General features: G+C 47.2%; 1 protein-coding gene across 1 annotated transcript; it reads right to left on the bottom strand.

The window, feature by feature from the left end:
- Positions 1 to 876: 876 nt before the first annotated feature.
- SRP68 (signal recognition particle 68) lies at positions 877 to 22,254 on the bottom strand. The gene is made up of 15 exons (XM_061548934.1): positions 22,144 to 22,254; positions 19,448 to 19,514; positions 18,639 to 18,752; positions 17,776 to 17,971; positions 17,265 to 17,347; positions 16,259 to 16,368; positions 14,520 to 14,602; positions 13,754 to 13,894; positions 12,746 to 12,844; positions 11,254 to 11,312; positions 9,115 to 9,363; positions 7,836 to 7,965; positions 6,859 to 6,934; positions 5,141 to 5,193; positions 877 to 4,625 (listed from the first exon to the last, which is right to left on the bottom strand). The coding sequence occupies exons 1-15, from the start codon at positions 22,217 to 22,219 to the stop codon at positions 4,398 to 4,400; spliced, it is 1,764 nt and encodes a 587-aa protein (XP_061404918.1). The 5' UTR covers positions 22,220 to 22,254; the 3' UTR covers positions 877 to 4,397.
- Between the last annotated feature and the right edge of the window lie 591 nt (positions 22,255 to 22,845).

Here is a 22,845-nt window from a genome sequence, read left to right as displayed (position 1 = left end):
TGCAATTGCAGTAAATGGTACAATTTTTTTTTGATATGCACTTTTAAAAAATAAAATAAACATGGCTTAAGTCTTTTTATGCAACCTCTTTCTTAAACGTCCTTGCGCCCTTAGGCATTCTTGCTTGAGATTGTTGACATGGTTAGTGCACATGCCCAGGCTCCGTAAACCAAGGCGACCACTGCAAAGGAGACACCTACCAAGGAGACTGCTGGTGTCAAGATCAGCTTCTTGTAGAGGTGACGGGCGGGCGAACAATACTGGCGTTCCATGGACAGGCATTCACGGCGACCGTGGCGTGTTGCAGAGATAAGCAAGCGAATTTGTAAGCGAAACATGTCAGATCATCCTTAAGCCATTCAACAGCATCGTTTATAAGTTGATTAGTTATGGTGCCGTGGTTCAGGGGGAATCGATAAGTTGACCGTGCGTTGTAGTGAATGTAAGTTGCCACCCATAGCCATTCGTGTTGGGTATTCTCCCCAAAATGCCACCAGGCAATACAGAGAAGACTACTTTGTACACATGAGAGAGGCTGCCACCCAGGCACGCCAATCCCTCCGAGCTTAACACACGTTTATTTTCAATATATCAACACTTGAGCCCTGGCAATGATGCTGTAATATGCAGGACACCCACATTATACAAAAAGATTAAAAGCAAAATTAGCATGACACACCAATAATAACGGTACTTGAAATTAAGTTCCTATAAAAAATAACTTGAGTAATGTTATTAAAGTATTACACTTGTCTCCTGGTCACTCAAAGTTTCAACGTAAGCCAAGTGAAATGCATGAAATGTGGGAAAACTCGTACTGGAGTGTTTTATGAACTCAGACATTGCACTTATTTTATTAATCCAGATGGCACAAAGTACTGAAACATTTTATTGCGCCCAGAATTACAGCTTTGCACAATAATACTCGAGCAATTTTCAAGACTTTGTATTTTAGAGGCAAAAACTTTCCAAAACTTATAAATTTAAGACTATTATTTTAGCGTGGCATAAATCCCCCTCTTATGTCCCCCCCCCCAATCTTTAACATATTGACTGGAAAATAAGTATTCTAAAATACTATTTCAAAATTAATCACGCTGCATAAAACAAGTTTAATATTTAGAAATTAACAATTCTTTTTTTTATGCTTTTTAATTTTTGTTGATGCATCTTCTTTTCTTGTGTTCCAATCATAACCGTTTTGACGGATGTTTGATTAAGCAGGTACCATTTTACATTACTTTGAAAGTAATCCAAAGATAAAAGGAACATTTCTAACAGAAATAAAACACTACCCAAATCCGTGCCAAATAAACCTGCTCAAAAAAAAATCAAAATCTTCATGTTTGAAAGTTTTTGTAGGTACTGAAGATTAACAGGAAAGACCCCATTCGCATCAACAACACGTTCATCAGAGACATGCTTGAACCTTATTAAATGCATTTCAAAATATGGCATTTTTCTATCTAGACAAACGAGAGAGATCTATTTTATGGGGTCTGCAGCGATTTACATTTATCCCACAAATACAAAAATAAAACAAATCCAGTTTCTCAAGAGTAGGTCGTAGAGTCAACATCTTTTCGCAGCCACTTGCAGGCTCTAGGATTTGTTCACAAGATTGTTGTGTGGGTCTAATCTTACGTAGTGAATTTCCTAGTTGAGTAGTGAGTGTGCACCAATGAGGACAATCTGCAGCGGACACACATTGTTTGCCACAGTCACAGTGACCTGTTATTTTGGACTCCCATACTACCTGCCAACCATGATCAATAACAGAAACTTGGCAGATAGAGACCTTAAAAGTCTTGATGCTCTTGTACATCCAACTTGGGACAATGCAAGTCACTGGTCCTTGTATTGAACAACGCCAGCACATTACCTCTGACAGCGAACACTAACAGCCACTACCTATACGAAGACGATACTTGAGGACCAACGGTCCTTGCACAATGCCCACCACGGACCTTGTGTACGAGACGCAAAACATAAACTTGCTTTGCAATCCTGGCTATGCCCACACGCACTGTGGGTTCACTCAAAACAACCCTGATCACAAGGTTACGATTTTTGACACAGCTCAGTTCATGTGTTTCCAGAGTCCAGTCCTTTCGCGGATCCTGAACCAATTTTCAGCCTTCCACACTGGCAAACATTTTCCGTTTCCCGTTAAGGCAGCAACGGTGCACTACATACCACTATGGACGGGTATAACGCGGAGAGCAAATAAAGCCGGGATTGTAATGCCTGGCGAGCATCATTGTGCCTTGAGCACAAGACTCCTTTAAGCACGTTTATAAAGCCACTGCCCGTTCCACTCTCAGTGCGGAACAGCGGTCTGCTAAACAGGCCAAGTTGTTCATGCAAGTATGGGACACCAGTGGGATCACTTGGGGCTCCTGAAGGGGTACAACTGGCCCAATGCTGCACATAATTCAATGGTGTGATTATCCACATTGTAAAGACAAGGGATTCTTCATTTAAGTTGCAGTCTTCCATATTGGCCCTCGTGACGATGGAGATACAGGTACGATAATATTTTCCCCATCACAAGCCATCTGCCAATTGGCGTACTACGAATACCGAATTTATGGTTGGGTGAACCTAAAAAAAACGACTTAAACCTCGAAGTATTTCTGCGTGAAGTTCAATTCTACAAATCGGTAAATTTCCAAAGAGCCATGTCACTAATATGAGTATCACAAGTTTTCCAAATTCTACCGGCATCAATTTGTGTGAAACTTGCAAAGTAATGTGTATAAAAGGAAACTCGCGAAACGTTGCATCTTCGCAGTTGAGCTGTCTCATAACGCCAAAACGCGCTGCGTCGATGCCTGTTACCCACATTCCCAACAGCCCCCCCCCCCCACAACCTCCGCCAAGCAGAGGTCGCAACCGGGTACCCGATACCTGTATCCTACCCGATACCCGGCTACCCGTACCCGGCCAGGTACGGGTACCCGTTTGCGACCCTGGTGCGGTCGGGTACGGGTAGGCCGTGAGTCACTGGTGAGTAACCGTTTGCCACTCATTTCGGTTCGGGTACGGGTAGGGAACGGATACCCGTACCCTGCTGGGTATGGGTAAGGAATCAAAACCCGTTTGCGATCTCTGCCGCCAAGGTCTCGTTTGCACCCAAGAGTGCACTCTACCCCATGCCCAACGCAAGCCCAGCCACAAAATTACAGACGAGCCGCGCCAAATTAAAAAAAGCATTGCGTTAATATTGTGTTGTACAACATTTGGCCTTGCCCATCTTTGAGGGCATTCAGCAAAAAAAGGGGGGGGGGGAAGAGCAGTAATGCACACACCTCCCTCATTGTTAACCCTTTCCCGTTAACGGTCATTTTATTTAGAGAGGCATAGCGTCATTGTTTTTAAAGACATTCTACTCACCCGCAAAGAACCGTAGCGACGCGACCACACTCTACGATAGCTGGCGCCAAACTGTGCCACACGCCCTCCCGCGTGGCCATGTGGGGTGGGGGGGGGGGGAGCCTCGGTACGTCTTCCGGAATCGTAAGAAAAACGTGTACGTCATCGGAAGAAAAGCGTATAACATACACCGATGACGTACGCATACGCACACGTACGTCATCGGAATGGGAGAGGGTTGAATAGTGCGAGTTCCGTGAAGAAAACATTTCGCTCTGCACCGAGACATTAACAGCATGACATATAATCGACCGAATAGAGACTAAAACAACACAGTCATTAGTTTGTTTAAATCAATAATATGAACAAGCGTATGCCGAGCACGAGCCTGCTGGTTTAAAGGCGCAACCCTAATGCACAAACGCCGCCCCCCCCCCCCCCCGTCTTGCTGATACATCCCGAGGTCGTGTGTCTACCAGCTGCCCAACAAATACGTACGGAGATATCTTCACGAGAATGTTCTTCACAGAATTGAGCCGGCCTTTAATTTTTTACGAAACAAAATTGCCGTCTCAACAAGTGGATAGTGTGAATTGTGTGAGCACTTTAACTAAAGTCAGTCTAGTTGATGACCACCTGTAGAATGTTATTTAAGTCTTACTCTACGGATTTCATCATTCAGTAAACAAATAAAACGCTGACAAATCCCCACGTTTGTCGTGAAATGGACTAAAAACGCTGACTAAATTAACAATGCCTGAGGGGACAGGCAGGCTGCCCTTGTATTCATAAGAGCTATTTGCTTTTTTTGGGGGGGGGGGGGGGGAATTCCCTTAACCACGCCGCGCGCAAGTGGTACGGATCGAAAGAGCGGGGAGTGGATGTGTGTGTGGCGTGCGGGGCAGAGTGTGCGTGACCGGTGCGAGGACGTGAGGAGCGAGAGAAGAGGGTGGGGGTGGCGGGCGCGGGGTGGGGGTGGCGGAAGGTTGGGGGGGTCGGGGTCAGGGGGCGGGAGAGTTGGTTCAGCTGCGGAAGCCGAAGATGCCCTTGATCATGCCCGTGAAGCCGCTGCGAGACTTCTGCTCTAGCTTGTCGTCGAGCGGCGGCAGAGCCACGTGGTTGAGCGCCAGGTCGAAGAACAGCGGCTTAACGGGCACGGGCTGGAACTCGGGCGGGAATGTCACCAGGTTGGGCTGCTTGCTGACGAGCGCCGGGTCCAGGCGGTACACGTCCAGCCGCTCGAGCAAGGGCTGGGGAGGAAGGCGACAGAGAGAGGAGGGCAGGGTTAGGGACGCCGGCCTGACCAACAGGCATTCACGACCCCTCGCCATTCAATGAATGGTCACAATTTGGGGGTCACAATTCGACTCAAGAATCTCCCTTGTGGTAAGGTCTCATGCGTAGCACCATCAAACTCATCTGCACCATCTACTTTTTTTTTCCCCATTACCCAAAAGGTCACATTTTGCATATGCATATAAATTGTAACTTTCAGATAAACTGTATGATGAATGCGATCGATCAAATGCCTGATCAGCATGGTGGGGGCAACCAACAACTCGTACACAGCAGAGCTCGACACTGCTTTGATATTGGCACATAGGGATAGCATCACTTTTACACTAAAAACATTGACAATGGCTCGGTTTTATGGACACCAATGAACTACAAATGGTAGTGCTGTACCTATTAAATATACGATAAGAGAACACACTGATGAATCGTGGCTTTCGCCGCCAATATTACATTTGCTGCAGATCCTTACTTTGTTATCCGAAACTTCCAAAGCCGCCATGCGATCGCCAATATCGTCAGAGTCTGCGAAGAACAACAACAAACGAGCGAAAGAGTTAAGTGGCAGCCACCTGGTGGCATGCCGTTAACGTAACCACTGTAGCCGGCTCGCCTCTCGGTAGCCGCATGTGGGACTCGGGCTTTAAAATCGCAAACGTTTGCTCGCTTCACGATCTTGGCGCAGTAGGGATCGGTCACAAATAAAAGCGACGTCTGAACTGCACTCAGCACCCACATTCGTACGATGCGAAAAAGGACACACGCCCACATACACATTTTTTCAACTCGTAGGCACAAATGTCAGATGTGCCTGGGTCAAAATGACTTTTTTGATGATAATAATAATAGTTCAATTTGTAACGCGCGCAAATTTGCAGACGTAGTGGCCGCAACTCAGAGGCGCGGAGCCAAGCTCAGAGTCGCTCGAAAGCATGATTGTAGAGGTGAGTTTTTAAGCGTCTCTTGAAGGAGGCGATTGAGGTGATGCTGCGAATGTGCAGAGGGATATCGTTCCAGACTGTTGGGGCTGCCACCGAGAAACGGCGCATAGACGTGACCATCCTGGATCTTGGTATCAAGAGGAGGTCGTGAGTCGCTCCCAACTTTGGACGAGAACAAATAAACAAAGCCAGCAAAGGCGTTTAAAAGGTACGCAACATTGTACTTTCAAAATGGGCTTGGGTTGCGCCAACCGTAGTTGAAAATGGGTGTCCATACAATGTTGTTAAAAGTAAACAGTCTCCCTACTTTTGCTCTTGCAAGATAATAAAGCTATGCAACTTGTTCCGAGCCAGTGACCACCTTACGGCTGTACAATCTGTAACCCACATCAAGGGCACACACAAATAGAATCACAACGTAAAATAAGCGTCTCGAAACGGAGAAGTGTGGTGATCACATTAGGAGCACTGGCTGGGATAATGTCTTTGCCTCGTCCAGTATTACCCACAAGGACATGCAATTTAGAACGTGTGTTTCGCACTTCATATAACAGCGCCTCATAAGGAAGAGTATATTAACAGGTGATCTTCTTGGTTCTTTCGGTAAAGTCACGTAGAAGGGAAATAATAAAATAATAAAAATAAAACATCATAAAATAATTCTCACGACGTTTCGGCCACAACGCAAGCAGCCATCCTCAGGTAAAGAACAGGTCTGTCGGGAAGACAGCGTCTGAACAGACCTGTTCTTCACCTGAGGACGGCTGCTTGCGTTGTGGCCGAAACGTCGTGAGAATTATTTTATGTTAAATTTTTATTCTTTTATTATTTCCCTTCTACGTGACTTTACCGAAAGAACCAAGAAGATGAATCCCTGCAGTCACGAAAGCTTTAAATCGAAATTTAACAGGTGATGTTTCAGACAATGGCCCTTCTTTGCAGCACATGAAATTCGCGCGCAAAAAGGACACACGACGAATGTGTTGACATTTTTTTGTTGCGTGCCACTGCAAAAGCAACATTACCGTACACGTTATTTATCACATACTGCACTTCGTGCGGCGGATTTTGCGGATAAAACTAAAAATGGGACCGTGATGGTGGCAATTCTTCTGCACAGACAGTCTGGATAGCACTTACTGCTGCACCCCCTCTTGTCAGTGGCACAGTCGGTGGATGTGAGTATACGTTGCTTCGTGACATAAGTGCTGTCAAAAGGTTTAGCGGCGCACGGCAGAAGCACTTTTACCGAGTATCGCTGTCGCTTGTATCGAGTACTTCTCGGCGTTTATGGAGTTGATCAGCTCTTCCAGTTCATTCTGATCCTAAACGCAGGTATGCCAAAGCAAAAGCATCAATGCAAGCATAAAACAATGCAAGGCAGTTATCAAAATACAGTAGGCAATGCAGAGTAGGGCTTCCCAAACTTCACTTCTGTTCCGAGTGTCGAGGCAAGTGTTGGTGTATCACGCAAATGACTAACTCGCAAAAATGCACTGCGCTTCTGAAGCAGCCGGGGACATGGCAACACAAGTGGGGGGGGGGGGGGGGCGGGGATTCATGAATCTGTCTGTGTGGACCGTTGAGTTTTAAATCCTGGGTTTGCTTTGGGTACGCAGTATTTTTTTTACTCCACATGCAAAGCAATGTTCAAAAAGGAGTTTGCTAAATTCTGGCCAAGGTGGCTCAGAGGTCACGGCGCTGAGGTGACACCACGGGGATCGTCGTGGGTTCAAATCCCGGCAGTCGCCTCTGCTTAAACCGGGTTCTCAAGCCTAGCAAACTAATGGTCTCAGCCCCATGGCCAATGACCGCACACAAAAACCATCCGCTTAAATTTGTACTTAATTTGGCAAAATTCCAGCTCTGAGAATTAAAATATCGATGAAGGAGATGCGAGTACAGTATGCTCATATGCAGAATGGGTGGGAAAGTGCTGCACTGTGTACTAATGTATGGACCAGAGGTCACTTTGAAGGGAACTCGGGTAGTTTTGCGCGGTTATCCAGAAGCAAACTTCCTCTCATCACATAACATAATGGCGATAAAACTGAGGAAAACATTGCAGGACACACAAAACAGTGAATTTACCCAACACCCCAAATACAGGACTATACGATTAAAACAAGCCTCGAGACTTGACAAGGTTTTCCCCATCCCCCTCCCCCCCCCCCCCAACAACGAATGGCAGTGGCTGCCCCGGTGGTCTCGGTGCTCATCACTCACCATATTGGGGCAGTTGCTCTGGGCGCAGGCGGCCTGCGCCTCCCTCGCGTACTTGAGGACGCGCTCAAACAGCGCCAGCCCCTCCGTCCACTTCTTGGCCGCCAAGTACGACTGTGCTATAAAGTAGCACCTGTGGACACATGCACGCAAACACACGTGAACACAACATTCACACCTGCTTGCACACTATCATTCGTAGCTCCAAGGAGTATAACTTGACACTAAGATGATGATGATAACAAGGATTGCAATTCTACGATTAAAGAGACCATCTAGCAAATGAGCCGATTATTTTCCACACCTATGACTAGCACAGTTGGCTACGTACAGTGCAAAAAAAGTTCAACGTACATTCATATAAGATGTTGGCATGAGCTGCCAAGTAGTCTGTCTTAGTGGTGAGTGTACTCGCCACTAGTTTATATAGTCCACAATTCAATTCCTGCAGCAGGCAGGTAATATACTGTAAGTATATGCGCGCAGTAGGTGCGCAAAGCATTTGTCATCTTGACAAATGATGTTTCGTTTTACAGCACACGTGTTTCTCTGTTCATAGGGGTTCCCTGTGGCAGAAGAGAACACCGCCATGTTAAAGGGAAACAAAAGACACCATCAACTGTAATGATGATGACAATGAAGGCGACAGCAGACAGTTTGGCCGCTGTGGCGTCTGCCACTTCTGCTACCGTTAGTGCTGCTGCTGCTACCGCTGCTGCTACCACTACTACTACAGCTGCTACTGCTGCTACCACTACAGCTGCTACTGTTGCTACCACTACAGCTGCTGCTGCTACCACTACAGCTGCTGCTGCTACCACTACAGCTGCTGCTGCTGCCACTACAGCTGCTGCTGCTGCCACTACAGCTGCTGCTGCTGCCACTACAGCTGCTGCTGCTGCCACTACAGCTGCTGCTGCTGCCACTACAGCTGCTGCTGCTACAACTACAGCTGCTGCTGCTGCCACTACAGCTGCTGCTGCTGCTGCCACTACAGCTGCTGCTGCTACCACTACAGCTGCTGCTACAACTACAGCTGCTGCTGCTGCCACTACAGCTGCTGCTGCTGCCACTACAGCTGCTGCTGCTGCTACCACTACAGCTGCTGCTGCTGCTACCACTACAGCTGCTGCTGCTGCTACCACTACAGCTGCTGCTGCTGCTACCACTACAGCTGCTGCTGCTGCTACAGCTGCTGCTGCTGCTACAGCTGCTGCTACCACTACAGCTGCTGCTGCTACAACTACTGCTGCTGCTGCTACCACTACTTCTGCTGCCGCACCTGAAGGCCTTGTAAGCCGATTTCTTGTTATCGAGAGATCGCCACAGGTCCGGATCGGCCTCCATGCCGGGCAGCAGCTGCATCTCGTTCAGGCTCTGCAGGATGAGCTCGTAGAGGCGGATCAGCTCCTGGGGACGCGGCGCCTTCCTGCCGTCGTCAACGGCGCCTCGGCTGAGCCGGCGGCGCAGGGCGCGCGCCATCACCACGTTGCGCTCCACCGTGTTGCTCAGCTTTATGAACGTCAGGTAGCTGCACTCCCGGATGAATACATGCGCAGGGTCACCACGGCTCAATCGTTCTTGTTTTAAAATATTTGAGAAATAAAATGTTTCTTGTAACTTCTCCCCCCGCCACCCTGCCCAATTCCCACCGCACTATCGGCGTCATGTTACAAGACAAAGTATAAAAGTATCCATTCAGTTGTTTCGCAGAGCAGTGCAACCCCGGCGCAAGGAAGCAGATATCGTAGCGCTCCCTTCAAGTGACCTCTGGTACCACAGCAGAGGGCAGCACTTTACCACCTGCTCTGTATATGAGAGTAATTTTTTGGCAGAAGACAAACTGATATTTTAATTATCAAGAGATGGAATTTATCAGAACCAAGTGCGGAACCACATTTTTTTATGCGATAGATTTTTTTTGTCCAGTCATTGGTGACCGGCTAAGACTATTAACTGGCTACATTTGAAATCCCGGTTTTATCACGTGCAGCTGTAACCTGGATTCGAACTTAGGATCTCAGCGGTGCCACGTCAGCGCTGACCCGACCCACCGGACCCCCAATTGCTAAACTATATTTATTTGACCAGGTAAGGCACACTGAGCTATACAGCTCTTTTTCAGATGCGACCTGGCCACAAATGAAAGCTCAACGAAGTGGCTTATCGTGTGGAAATGTAAAGCAGCCAAATACTCAAAAAGCGTGTATCTACATGTGGAGGGAAAAACCGGAGGACCCGTAGAAAAAATCCACACGGCCACGGGGAGAACATGCAAACTCCAAATATACAGCAGCAGGCGTCAGGGTTAGCATCGAACCCACAACCTCCTGCATACCAGGCAAGGTAGTTAACATCTCAGCCACCATGGCAATTGCACTGTCCGCACCTGGCCAAATAATGAACCATTATTATACCACAGATCCCCCCTTTAGACACTCTAGAATGACACAAGACAAATTAGTGAAGATAAAAACAGATAGATTAAAGGCAAACATGTCACAAAAGACAGCCTGTGTTATTGTGCAATAAACTTGTTTCAGATACTACCTGCAGATGAAAAAATTAAGAACTTAACCGAAGCAGGTTAAACATAAGCTTCTGAAATATACATCGGCATACATGGAAGTGGGAAAAATCGCAAAAGGAAAAAAGCGCGTTAATTTTCTTTCCCCCTACAATTGACGATATTTGAACTCTTTGAAGAACGAGGAGCATTGCAAGCTTACAACTATTTCCCGACAGTACATCTCTTAAAAACCCCTTCGCCGAATGCCTTCCAAGTAAGTGCACCCCCACACGCAATTCAAAAGCAATATTCAACAACATCACGACTCGTGCTTTTTATTTCCATTACGTCCAGCACAAGTAAACGCAAGGAAGGCTTCTTTCGTGAAACACTTTAAATCGCCTAAATTGATGTTCGCCAACTAAATTGCATATTGTTGGGAGTTTGTAAAAAAAAAGAAAAGAGGCTTTGAAACGTTCGTGTTCACCTTGCTCCTTATTCTGGGAAAAGATGAAAATATTGAACATTTGCAATTTTAGTTTTCTGAAGTCTCAAAGCTAATAAGGTATTCTGTCTACTCTTCCACCCTGGCCGGATGTTTTCGAAGAGGTGGGAGCATCCACACTCTACCCTCCACCGCACGCAGACCTGCTGAGCGATGACCTGCGGTGTAACCCACTGACACTGCTGGGTAGACGGACGCGGCGGTGGAGATTTAAAAGACTTGCTCATTGCCGGGAGCCCGATCCGTCGACCCCTGGATTGCTCCAGAAATCCAGTGTGGTAACCATGACAACCATGAACACCCGATGCCGTCAGCTGTCTCGGCACTATTTTGTTCGCAGCTTCTGTGTTGTTTTCAACGCTTCGGGCCAATGCACAACAGGGAGTGGGGGGGAGGGAGGTCGTTACCTATGTAGGTGTTGCAGGTTCGAGTTCTTTCCTGCCTCCGTTTCTCGTTCTCGCTGTTTCTGCGTCCACGTGCACACAAGGACAAAGATCCTCCGTATAGCCTCCGCAGACTTTTGGGGCAAGTGCTGTTATAGCGGGCTCCCATGAAGGCCGGCACGGCACAAGGGAGTGGGTGGCCAGCACCATGCTCAGGCCGCCTTTGTCTCCCTAGGACCCATTCAGATAATCGTCACTGGTGTTAGCAGTAAGCGGAATTCTAAATTGGGTTGCCGGGTTCGTAACGCAGTGCGCGAGGCGCTACACTAACGCTCCCCACGTGCGCACACACGCATACCCACATGCATCAAACAATTTACAACATGGGCACAAGTGCAAATATGATTGTGGGCTAGAAAAACTTAACGAGTTAACGACACAACAACAAATGGAAGCTGCTTTGCAAAGACCATAAACGTCGCGCATTTTAACTGTTGAAATGCGTTTTACTATTAGACGATTCAAATTATGCTCCAAGGTACACAATGCTTCTCTACGTTATGTTTTTTAACAGATTCCCTTGGTTTCTGTTTAAGGCAGCAAAAATGAGAAAACGACATCTTATTTTAAAGGCCGTCTCCCGCCAATCTCAATATATTTTTAATGCTCTCATTTGTAAGAAAATGGAACTGTTATTTTCCCAATGCTCATTCAGCTGTTGAAAAGAGGATTGCAACATAACAGTGGAGTGTATATAAATTGATGTGCATGAATGCATTCGGGAGGAGTATCAGATTACATTTTTTAAATATCAGAATTTCAGATATTTTCAGTCCAATTTTGAATTCGAATGTATATTCTACTTTTGTATTCAAATATATAGTAAACAGTAATAACTTTCATAGTTCATGCATTCAATATAATCATATCATAATTTTTTACAGAAAAAATCACCGACTTTTGCATTTTAATCTAATGTTCCAAAAGTAAAACAGTCAATTTAATATGACATCACATGATGGCTACTCTGGTGGAAAAGCCATGGAAACGATGTCGTTTAAAATGTTGTCGTGTAAATGTTGTCGATGCATGTGACATCACATATTATGATCAATTGGATCCAAAATGTCACATTTAGGCCCAGTTTTGGAATTCATATTAAACTCGGCAAGACATCAGTAGAAGACTGTGGCCACACGGGATGCGCGAGAGCGGATCCGTGTTCACGTGCTAACGTGAACGCATTACACGTGCGCATTTGCATGGAAAATTTACTTAAATAAACAAATGCATACACATGCAACGCACATGTATAATGCATTGACATTTGTATATCCATCACAGTTGGCTACATACGGTGCGAAAGAAGTTCAACACGCACGTGCATTGCATGAAATATTGCGCGCACTGCATATTGCACTGCACAAATACAAAGCACACCGCGCGTTCTTATACATTGCAGTGAACGACGCTTTGGAGTAAAAGAAAACTGTGACGGACGCTGCACCGCTGTTACCGGGTCGAGCTTCAGCTCCTCCCGCACGGCGTGGATGGCGTCGCGACACTCGATGAGCAGGCTCTCGTAAAGCTGCTCCTTCCCGTCCTCCTTCTCTGCCTGCACTCGCGCACCCACCAGCAAAGGGGGAAGAGCGGTGCCAAGCGCAATCAGTCGTTGCGCTCTAGTCGACTCCTGCGCTCGGCGGCACGCCGCTTGGTGCGTAGCCGCTGAAGACGAAGGCTGCTTCGCTCGGCATCAATGGAAACTCCCCCCACGATGACCACGGTGGGGGAGCTTGCAAAAAAACGATGGGCCGGAATATCAGCACAGAAAGCCGCGTAAAATTAGCTGTGTTTGAACATCGATCGATTGCTCTATTGACATAGAAATCAGGACACCATCTTACGCCATGCGGTAGCATGGCCAAGCGGTAGCGCGTTTGCCGACTGTTGTGGAGGTTCGTGGTAACGAGCTCGGCGGGCACCCTTGGTTATTACTGCGGTTGTATTACTCATGAACGCGAGACGCCATCTGCTTCACAGTGGATGCTAACGATCCCGTGATGTTTTTTCCGAATTGATGAGTAGGCCCAGTTGTGCAGGTGTCACCGTCCAAAATCTACCCAATTCGAAACCTTAACTGCAAATTACATTATCGGGTAAAACCACACAGCAGGATCAAGCCCCAACCGGCAAGACCAGTCGATAACATTGTACTATTACAGGGGTCTGCAACGTAAATAACAAGAGCCATTTTTTTCCAATTAATTAAAAATCTCACGATTTGAAGAGCCACAATGCACGTGAATACGTCACAAAGCGGTCCTTAAAGAGCCGCATGCGGCTCTAGAACCGCAGTTTTGCCGACCCCTGCGCTAGAAGAATGGTGCAAACACAAAATGATGAAATGATGATTATCCTACGAGCTGGGGCGTGAATCGAGGGTGGGCCATGGGAGCCGGGAGGGGGCGAGGGAGCCAGCGGTGGGGGCCGCGTGGGCTGCGTGGATCGCGGGGGCCGCCGTCACCTGTGCGATGGCTGCCTCGCTCTCCTCGAGGCTGAGCAGGAAGACGCGCACGCGGTCGACCTTGACGGGCACCGTGCGGCCGCACCACGTCACCTCGCTCATGCTCGTCGACTGCTTGGCACGCATCTGAGCCAACAGCACCTGCAGCCCGGCACAACACCACGGGGAGAACATGCAAACTCCAAATATACAAGCGTCAGGGTCGGGATCGAACCCACAAGCTCCTGTATACCAGGCGAGGTAGTTAACACCTCGTCACACACAATGAACTCTACCACTGGCATTGCTTGGCCCCAAGTTAGATGCAGATGCCTTATTGGATCGAGGTATTACAGTTTGTTTTCCGACCTGGCTTGGCAAATAGCGAGTGGAAAACCTCCCATCAGTATGAGGGCCCCATGGTGGCTTGGATTATATGTGCCAGTGTAAAAGATATATTGAAGGAAGATGCAGCCATAAAACAAACAGTGCTTGTAGATACGTAGCTACACTGTGTTTCGGGCTGCCCAAAACCAGCTTGAAGCTTCACGAAGGAGCCAAAACACTTCATAACCTTGGTCAGATGCTTTTTCATAGCATCGGAGCACTGTACCTGAATGTTGCAGTTACCCGTATGGGCAACGAGCATCATAAATTTATCTTACTTATAAATCTACTAGACAAGTGACGCTAGAGGTGCGGCAGCCAGCCATGTCACAACAGTATCGTACACATCTTGTGAAAATAAAGTGCACGAATCCAGACGCTCATTACGTCCACAACTCACCTCAAGTTTTTCTGTGAGCATGCTGCTACTGTCACCAGATTTCAGGCGCATTTGCAACAAATCCCCAATCGCCGACTGGTCACCTGTGCAAACAAAAAAGTAGGGCCCGCTGTTAACGGACGCTGTGACACAATGGTGCAAATCGCGCTCGGAATCCTCCCATTCAGCCAGAAGGGTGGACCGTCGTCAATAAATCATAAACATCCACCATCTATCCACTGCTGGACGGAGGCCATGCCACATCATCGACGCCACTCGCCGTCTCTCCGATGCCACGACCCATCTTGTTCCTGCGTGCCATGCGAGTTAACCCCGTCGCTCCTTCTCCAGCAGTGGTTATCCTCTTGGAGGCGTTTGCTCATTTGGGCTGCCGCTCCTGTCACCAATCGCGATTTGCACCTGGCACAAGCCCACTTCGTTTTTTTTTTGTCAAAATGTGAGATGTACGATTTGTATTTTTTCAGTGTTGGCCCCTGCGTAAGTTTACGATATTCTGCACATTTAGCATTTCCCCCCCCCAAGCCAAAAAGCTGCCGTGTATTCGGAGAGGAAACACAAAAACTCAATGTCCTCTACCAGGAGGGCGACCGAGCGCAGTAAAGTCGCCACCGCTTTCCCTGCACAAAAATCTTCCAGCAATGAAGCCCTTCAGATCGACAGAAACATTCCTCTTTTTCGGAGAAAGTTTTGGTTCTAATTTACCAGGGTATCTGATCGAAGTGATCAACTGTGTCGTCTCACTCACGCCTGTCTTCACAACTACCACCGCACTGCAGGTCACGGCACTTCTCAAGTGCAGCAACTGTGATTTTTAGTTTTTGGAGTAACTAGTGCACCGTCAGGTCAAGTTACAAGTGACCTTGCTCTCTCTTGCGCCACAAAGAATGCCGCTGACGAGTGACGAAGCCGCCCATCAATCTGTGCTCAGAGCATTCCCAGCCATGTTGTGCCGAGCCTACCCCCTTTCTCTCCATGTACTTTGCAGGGTCGTAAAGGGACTAGGGTGACAATAAATGACGATAAGGCAACAATAAATGGATGATGCCACCATGTCATTAAGCAGTCCTCGATTGCTTCAACATCCCCGCTTTCATATGGCACCTTTAGCAATGCACCCTCTCAATAGGTGAACTCAATAACAATTTTTATCATCTTCAGCTTAAAATAGAAAAAACGCCCAACAAAAGCATTTGATCATTACCATGGTGACAAGCAATTGCGCCTCGGTGTACAAAATTAGATATAACTATCGGCACGGACAGAATCAACAGCAACGGACAGAATCGGCAGCAAAAAAAAAACGCGTAATTATCTTAAAAAGCATGCACTGTGGAAGTGCTCTATTTTAACACAGAAGGCAACAATAAAGGAAAGCAGCCGGTGAGAGTAAAGCACACTCGCGTGATTCACCACCACGCCAGATTTTGAACGTGAACAATAAAGGTCCATTTAAATTCACAGCTAAATTTAACTCGCTCACAACAGGGCTTTTCTTCACGTCCCCCACAAGGCAGGTCCATAATTTTTGTGAATTACTTTTCACTTGGCGTGCGCTGCCGCCGTCAATTACAAGCCATTTCACAAAGATTACTCGGCATGCTCATTCACGCAGCTGGTGGCTGGTGGCGAGTGGGGTGGTCGGAGGAAGGGGGAGGACGAGGGGGGAGGGGGCAGCAAGGGAAGGGAGTCTCATTTGAGGTGAAGCCACGGACGGGATCTGCGATGTACGTGGCCCTTACCGATGTTGTAGGCGCAGTAGCGCAGGTTGGGGGAGATCTCCTCGACCCGCTGGCGATACAGCACAGCCTGCTCGTCTGAGAAGGCGCTGGCCAGCTTCTCATAAATGGTCCTGAAGGCATGACATGCGTGCGCGCACGGTCAGTGGAAAGAGCAAGACAGACGCTGCTGCCCGTTCATCCTTGGCGCCATATCAATTAATCACTTGAAGAAATATTTTTTTAGATATTTTTATCAAGTACAGTAATTAAAAGTCGTATTAAAATGTGATTCGGTAACGACGATGATGATTGCGTTATTTCAATAAATGATGGCTGATTTGGATGATGATGATGCATCATTCCCACCCTCCTCGACCTCTGGTCCCGGAGCCATTATTTATTTATACAAATCACCTGAAAATTGTACGCCGACTTTATTTTATTACACCGCGATAATAGATTGGTAAGCGGAATATCTCGGTCTTCATCTCTTGCAGACAATACAACCAAGTGCGGTAAATTTTGGTGGTAACGCATCATAGCATAGATGTTAATGTCAGTAAATGTCCAACAGATGAATCCCTCTTCATAAACCCATTTGTAGATGGAGCTGTACGCACGCCTCTAGTGATTACAAAGTCAGTGTCAAGTTTTATTGCCGTATTTAATTCGCCCCGATGGTCTATAACAGGGATCAAGATGAACGTAGTGAAAATTATTCCATTGAAACAAAAGTTTCCATACAGTTGTGTCACTATTATTAGGGGCTTACCCTACGTACAAAAAACAACACAATTGCTCAAAAGGTTGCTAAGAAACCTTGGCTATAAAAACCCATCGCTAAAAGGATAAGCCTCAACAGCCAAGGCGCTTTAGTTGAGCCAAGGGGACCCTCAGTGACAGCTATCCCTGCGCAACACAAGGCAAAAGCAGCATCGGCCTGCAACGCAAAACCAAATCCGTGCGCACGGCTTTTCTCCGGCGCATTGGCTCACCTAATGTGTGTTCCCCCCATCCACTGACTTACTTGCAGCTGCCAAAAGACTCCATGGCTTTCGTCCAGTCTTGCTTTTCAAACCTCAGCATGCCAGCCATGTACGCAGCGTACGCCTGTCAAGACGGACAGATGCAGAAATTAAGCATTTCGTACAGATTCAATTTTAATGTACAATTTTTATTGAGTGACTGTGTGTTGTCTTAGTGTAATCTGGGACTGTTTTTGCTGTTGTTTTACTGCCTTACTGAAGCAATTTGAACTTAAATTATTGATTTAATTATGGGGCACCACAGTGGTGCGGTCCTACTCGCCCGGTATGCAGATGGTCGGGGGTTTGACCCCGACCCTGACGCCTGTATATTTGGAGTTTGCCTGAATATTTGGAGTTTGTGTGTTCTCCCCGAGGTCGCCTGGATATTTTCTCTGGGTACTCCAGTTTTTCCCTCCACATTTAGAAACATGCAATGAGATTATTAACATTATTTTAGTGCTATAAATGTCCAAATGAGCGCATTCTGCACTCCGGCCCCTCGCTTGGTACCTGCGCCTCGAGCTTGGTGCGGGCGTCGATGCGTTTGCCCTCGCACAGGCGCTCCAGCGCCTCGGCGTGCTTGGCCGCCTTGCGCAGGCGCGACACCAAGTGGAAGCGCTTGCGAGGCTCCGTGTTGGCCTCCTGCTTGAGCTGCATGGCATAGCTCCACGCGCGCTCCGCACTCATCAGCTCCAGCAGCAGGTACCTGCAAGCACATGCGCAGACACACGCGCGCTCCTGTGGTGCTCCAATTATGGTCATAAAAACTATCAACCATTTTTTTTTAACAGGGCTGGCCCTCTTGAGCTATGTAGCTCTTTTTCAGAAGCAACCTGGTGACAAATGATAGCTCAACGAAGTGGCTCATCACGTGGAAATTTATAGCAGCCAAATGCTCTGAACGCATGTCGATTCTAAATGTGGAGGGGAAAAAAACTGAGAAAAATCCACGCCACCACGGGGAGAGCATGCAAACTCCGAATATACAGGAGTCAGGGTCGAGGTCGAAACCAAGACCTCCTGTATACCAGGCGAGGTAGTGAACATCTCGCACCACAACAGCTGATTAGGATTTCTTTTTACATTGTGCGGTATATGCCAGGACGTCTCAATGGCACTTTAAATCACATCCCAAACATGTGAATGGGCACCCTCAGTGACAACTTTCCCTGTGGGCACAAGACGACTCCTCAGCACCTTGCCTGCAAACGGACAACAGTCTGCCAGCAGTGGGCGATGATTGCAATGTATATTCCGAATTGAGTAATTTGCAGGCAACTTTCAAATTTGGCGAATTTGGAGCCTGACGTCAGCACACAATGGCCTATTCTTGATGATGTGGATGACAAGATGTCACATTCAGCAACGCTCACCGCGGGTCTTTGAGCAACTCCACAGTGACCTTGCGCCCAGTGTACTTGTGGCGATTCCCCATTTTGAAGTTGAGAGCTTTTCTCAGCCTCCGGAGCCGTCGAGAGCAGTAGCCCCTGCAACAATTCATAGGAAAATATCGAGTTAAAATCAATGAAACCTTCATTTTAGATGGCATGTGCGTCCAGATAACTTGTGGGGTGTCGTGGCACTGCTTAATCTATCCAACTGGAATTATCATTTCTATTTTAATTTGTAGTATTATTATAAGTTTTCACAGTGGGTGCAGGAATGGTTAGCGTGCTGTGCTAAGAATTCAGCGACCCAAGTTCGATTTCCCAAACGCACGGACTCGTGGTGTGGTGAAGCATGATGAACTAAACTCAAAGCCTACATGGCATAGGGGAGGCCTCCATCCATTGGCTGGATTGTAAATGGCTGGAATGTATTTATTAGTCTGGATTATAATAAGCACTCTTCTCCCCCCCCCCCCCCCCCCCCCATTTTAAATCGAAAGTTGGGTGTACATTTAATAATCTAGTGTCCTTGTGTGTGTGACAAAAATGATTTCTATTACTTTATGGATGCCAGACACAAGTTTGGGGCGAATCTTACAAAGCAGAGAAACGTGTGGGGGGGGGGGGGGGGGGGAATGCACTATGGATGTTTACATGCTTGCCGTGTAGAGCTTTGAGATCCTCGTGGTATATACATTCCAACTATCATTACAGACACTGACATAAAGTCAGGGCGGTAAAAATGTAGCAGACGCAAGTAACATGCAACACATCTGTGTGTGGTGTGCGAGTACCTGTAGCGCTGGTAGTCTCCATGACGCAGCCCATGCTGTTGCTGTGACTCCTTTATAATTTGCAGGACTGCCACGCTGGGTCAAGGTGTTGACAACCATTTATATCGTGCGGCGAACCCGATAATGGCCACAAACACATTTTGTAATAAAAGATTCTCAAACAACAAACAGCAACGTTGTAAGCGTTAAAAGTTACCTTATTATAAGTGTCTCCTAATCTGTACAAAAAGGTGAAGGTACAACCCTGCAATTACTTGCCCACGCCACTGCTGGCAGAAGAGCTTCTACGGCGGCAAAATTCTAGAGGGTATTTGTTCTACTCTGCCGTGTTGACCGGGCGTGTTGGAATAGGTGGGCGTACCCACACTTTACCCTACCACAGGTGAGCTGCTGAGTGAGTGATGTACCCGTGTACACTGCAGGGCAGACAGGTGGAGGAGAGGGGCATTTCAGAAACTTGTACCATTGTTTAAAGTGCTGCGCCGAGAGGCTGGCTACCTCTGGATTGCAAATCCAGAATGCTAACCATTAAACTACTATGGCAGCTCCAATATGTATAGCCATGTGAAAAACCACTTGGTCAACATGTGTTATTTTGCATGGGAAACACGCAACGTGCAGCCTTGTACAAGGCAAGCTACAATCGATGAAAATAAAGTCCACACACTCAACATGGCATATACCACTACGGGAAGGAAACCACTTTCATATTAACCCTACTTTGTAAATTCAGCGTTGCAGGCGGGGAGCATAGACATCGACGCACAGTACAGTACAATGGATGTTGTGCACTGCCCTATGCTGGCACTAGCTGCTATATAGGGTAGAATTTAACAATGAAATTCATATTCATAGAGCAAGCTGAAGTATGACCACATCTCATATTATACAAATCTGGGGGTAATGTGCACATCTGTAGAGTGTGAGGGCTGGCCAGATTTTAGATTGACACGACGTTAGGGTACAAGTGGAGTATTTTCACGAAATGTAATTTGGCAATGAAAAGCAACGTCAGTGTACCCAATGGAGGAATTTTTCATTTGGCGCATTTCACTTGCCCCTGACATATGGAGTCAGACGCATTGGACACCGACAAAAACGATGGAACGGAAGCTGAAAAGTAGCACGCAGAAAAAGAAAAACAAATTCGTAACCAGCACAAATCTCGCACATCAGACAATTGTTCAATCATAAACTCCGAACAAAGAAATTTGCATTCTTGGAATGACACTGAGAGACGGGAAAGAGAAATTCGCGGACCGGAGAACGCAACTCGGAGACATCGTAACTGCGGCCAATAAAAGTCTGGTGACCATACGGTTTAAACAAGCGCTCCTACATGTACGACAGTCATTTTAATGTCCAATGGTAAATTCAGGAAATATTTAGAGAAGTTAACAGGGGCTTACACGTTGGGCTCAGGATATCTGTCACAGCTAAGACACACCGTTCTGGAACAGCAGAAAATATGAACCTCAGCTAATTTAAAGCTTACCACAATCAAAATGAAGAGGCGGACCAGAGCAAGTTGGAGTGCTTTTAAGGAAGCGCGGGGAGGCCTTTGTGTGTAGACTGACAGAAGCGCTGCTCTTCATATGGACCATCAGCAGCTGAAATCACACCTCGCATCTCATTGCTACCAATGTTCAACTTCTTTAGCGCCGTGCTAATCGGAGGCGCTCCAAACGAGGGGGGCCGGGTAGGGTGATGGGTCCCGTCAAAAGCTCGTAAAGCCAAGCAAGATGTGTGGGGGGTGCTGAGAGTTGGGGGGGGGGGGGTCAGCCACGTACGCCTGGGACAGCGCTTGTGTTGAGCAGCCACCATCATCACCGCGCGTTCAAAACGTGCGCAGTGCGAGAGAGACACACAAAATCCCATTCCCATTCCCAAGCACCGAACCCGCACGCAACCAGCGCGGTTGAGAACCGATTCGAGGGGCGATTTCGTCCTTCCAGACCGCCCCACCTCGAGGTTAGCGGCGCGGTCGGCGACGTACGGCGCGAAAGAAGTCCAACCACACCGTACACACACAGGACCTCGCTTAAGTCCAAAAAAATTAACCCGTAAAAAGAAAGTTTTTCACTATAAATACTTTATATGCGTGGCGGCTAGAGTCCTCTCGTCCTCTGGCTTGAGATGGCTGCCACCTATGGGTCAGATGATTGCCTGCCACCATTAAGCAATTGGTAATTAAATATAATTTATTTTTCCTATAAAGTGTAAAAATTAGGAAAAAAAATTTTCACTAAAATAAATTGTCACGCACAACGAGTCTGTGTGCAACATGTCAGCTCGATTGGATCACGGGAAGTGGGTTAAAAAACGACCGAAAGATTTGCACGGTCGTAAGCGCGCAAGCAAGCAAGCCATGTGAACTTAATATAAAGGATTTTTTTAAAAAAAACGAAAGAAGGCTCTATCCGACAGATTGCTATAGAGGTTAACGTCGTGACACATGCCAACAACGTTCCGCGCGTACCGGACCGAAGCCACACCGACTCGCGAAACGAAGAAGCCGGCCCGATACGGGACGGGTGGCAAGCGGCGCGTACAGTGGACGCCCCATTCATATTACGTGGCTTGGCCAGCAGCGGGTTGGGTCACGTGCGAAACGCTTCTGGAAGCGGCTTTTGTCGCGATCGCCACGCAACGCGACGTACAAGTGTGGGGGACGGGCGGGCGGCGGCGAAGGATACTCTCCAAGGTGAGCGTAGCCGCCTCCGCCTCGGCCAAAGCGGCCGCCGCCGTCTCCTCAGCGCCAGCGGACGCCATCACGGGGACCCCGGTTGGAGAGAGAAGGTGGAATCGATTCGCACCGATTGAAATTAATCGCGAACGCCGATTCCTTAGTCTCGAGGCGTGGGTAGGAGGACGAATCGATTCTTGGATCGGATCGGATCGGGCGCGCGCTTGTTCAACAGCCGCGCGTTTGCGTGGCGCACGATTCGACGTGTCGATTCGTTGGGAGTCGCGAGGCGTGTGGGCATCATGATGAATGCATCCCATGTCAGATTTGAAGCTTTCGTGACTGCAAGGATTCATACTCTTAGGTTTTTTCGGTAAAGTCACGTAGGTAAAAATAAAATAAATATTAAAAATTATAGAAATAATAATAATAGAAATATTATTTCAAAATAAATAATAAAAATATTAGAAATAATAGAAATATTATTTCTATTATTTATTTTTATAATAAAACCTAAGAGTATGCATCCCTGTCAGCCCCCTTTGTCAGTTGCCCTACCTTATTACAGACCAAGTCAGACCTTATTGGTCGCCCCTTGCCCTTATACATCTCAACGTTCATCCTATACAGTCTCATCACAAAGAGAGAAACTCAGACAACAAAATCTAGTTTTGTTTTATTAACTCATAATTTTTTGTGTGTACTCATACCT

The sequence above is a fragment of the Lethenteron reissneri genome, chromosome 10 (assembly GCF_015708825.2).
Source record: "Lethenteron reissneri isolate LAM-NWPU_2019-01 chromosome 10, ASM1570882v1, whole genome shotgun sequence".
Lineage (NCBI taxonomy): Eukaryota > Metazoa > Chordata > Hyperoartia > Petromyzontiformes > Petromyzontidae > Lethenteron > Lethenteron reissneri.
This window is presented reverse-complemented; position numbering and strand designations above follow the sequence as displayed.

Excerpts from the sequence above, each read along its gene's own strand:
- SRP68 (XM_061548934.1), bottom strand. The coding sequence starts at position 22,219 with ATGGCGTCCGCTGGCGCTGAGGAGACGGCGGCGGCCGCTTTGGCCGAG. Across the intron at positions 19,515-22,143 it reads GGCTACGCTCACCTTGGAGA|TCCTGCAAATTATAAAGGAG; the intron begins GTATCCTTCGCC and ends CCAGCGTGGCAG. Across the intron at positions 17,972-18,638 it reads GAGTTGCTCAAAGACCCGCG|GTACCTGCTGCTGGAGCTGA; the intron begins GTGAGCGTTGCT and ends ATGTGCTTGCAG.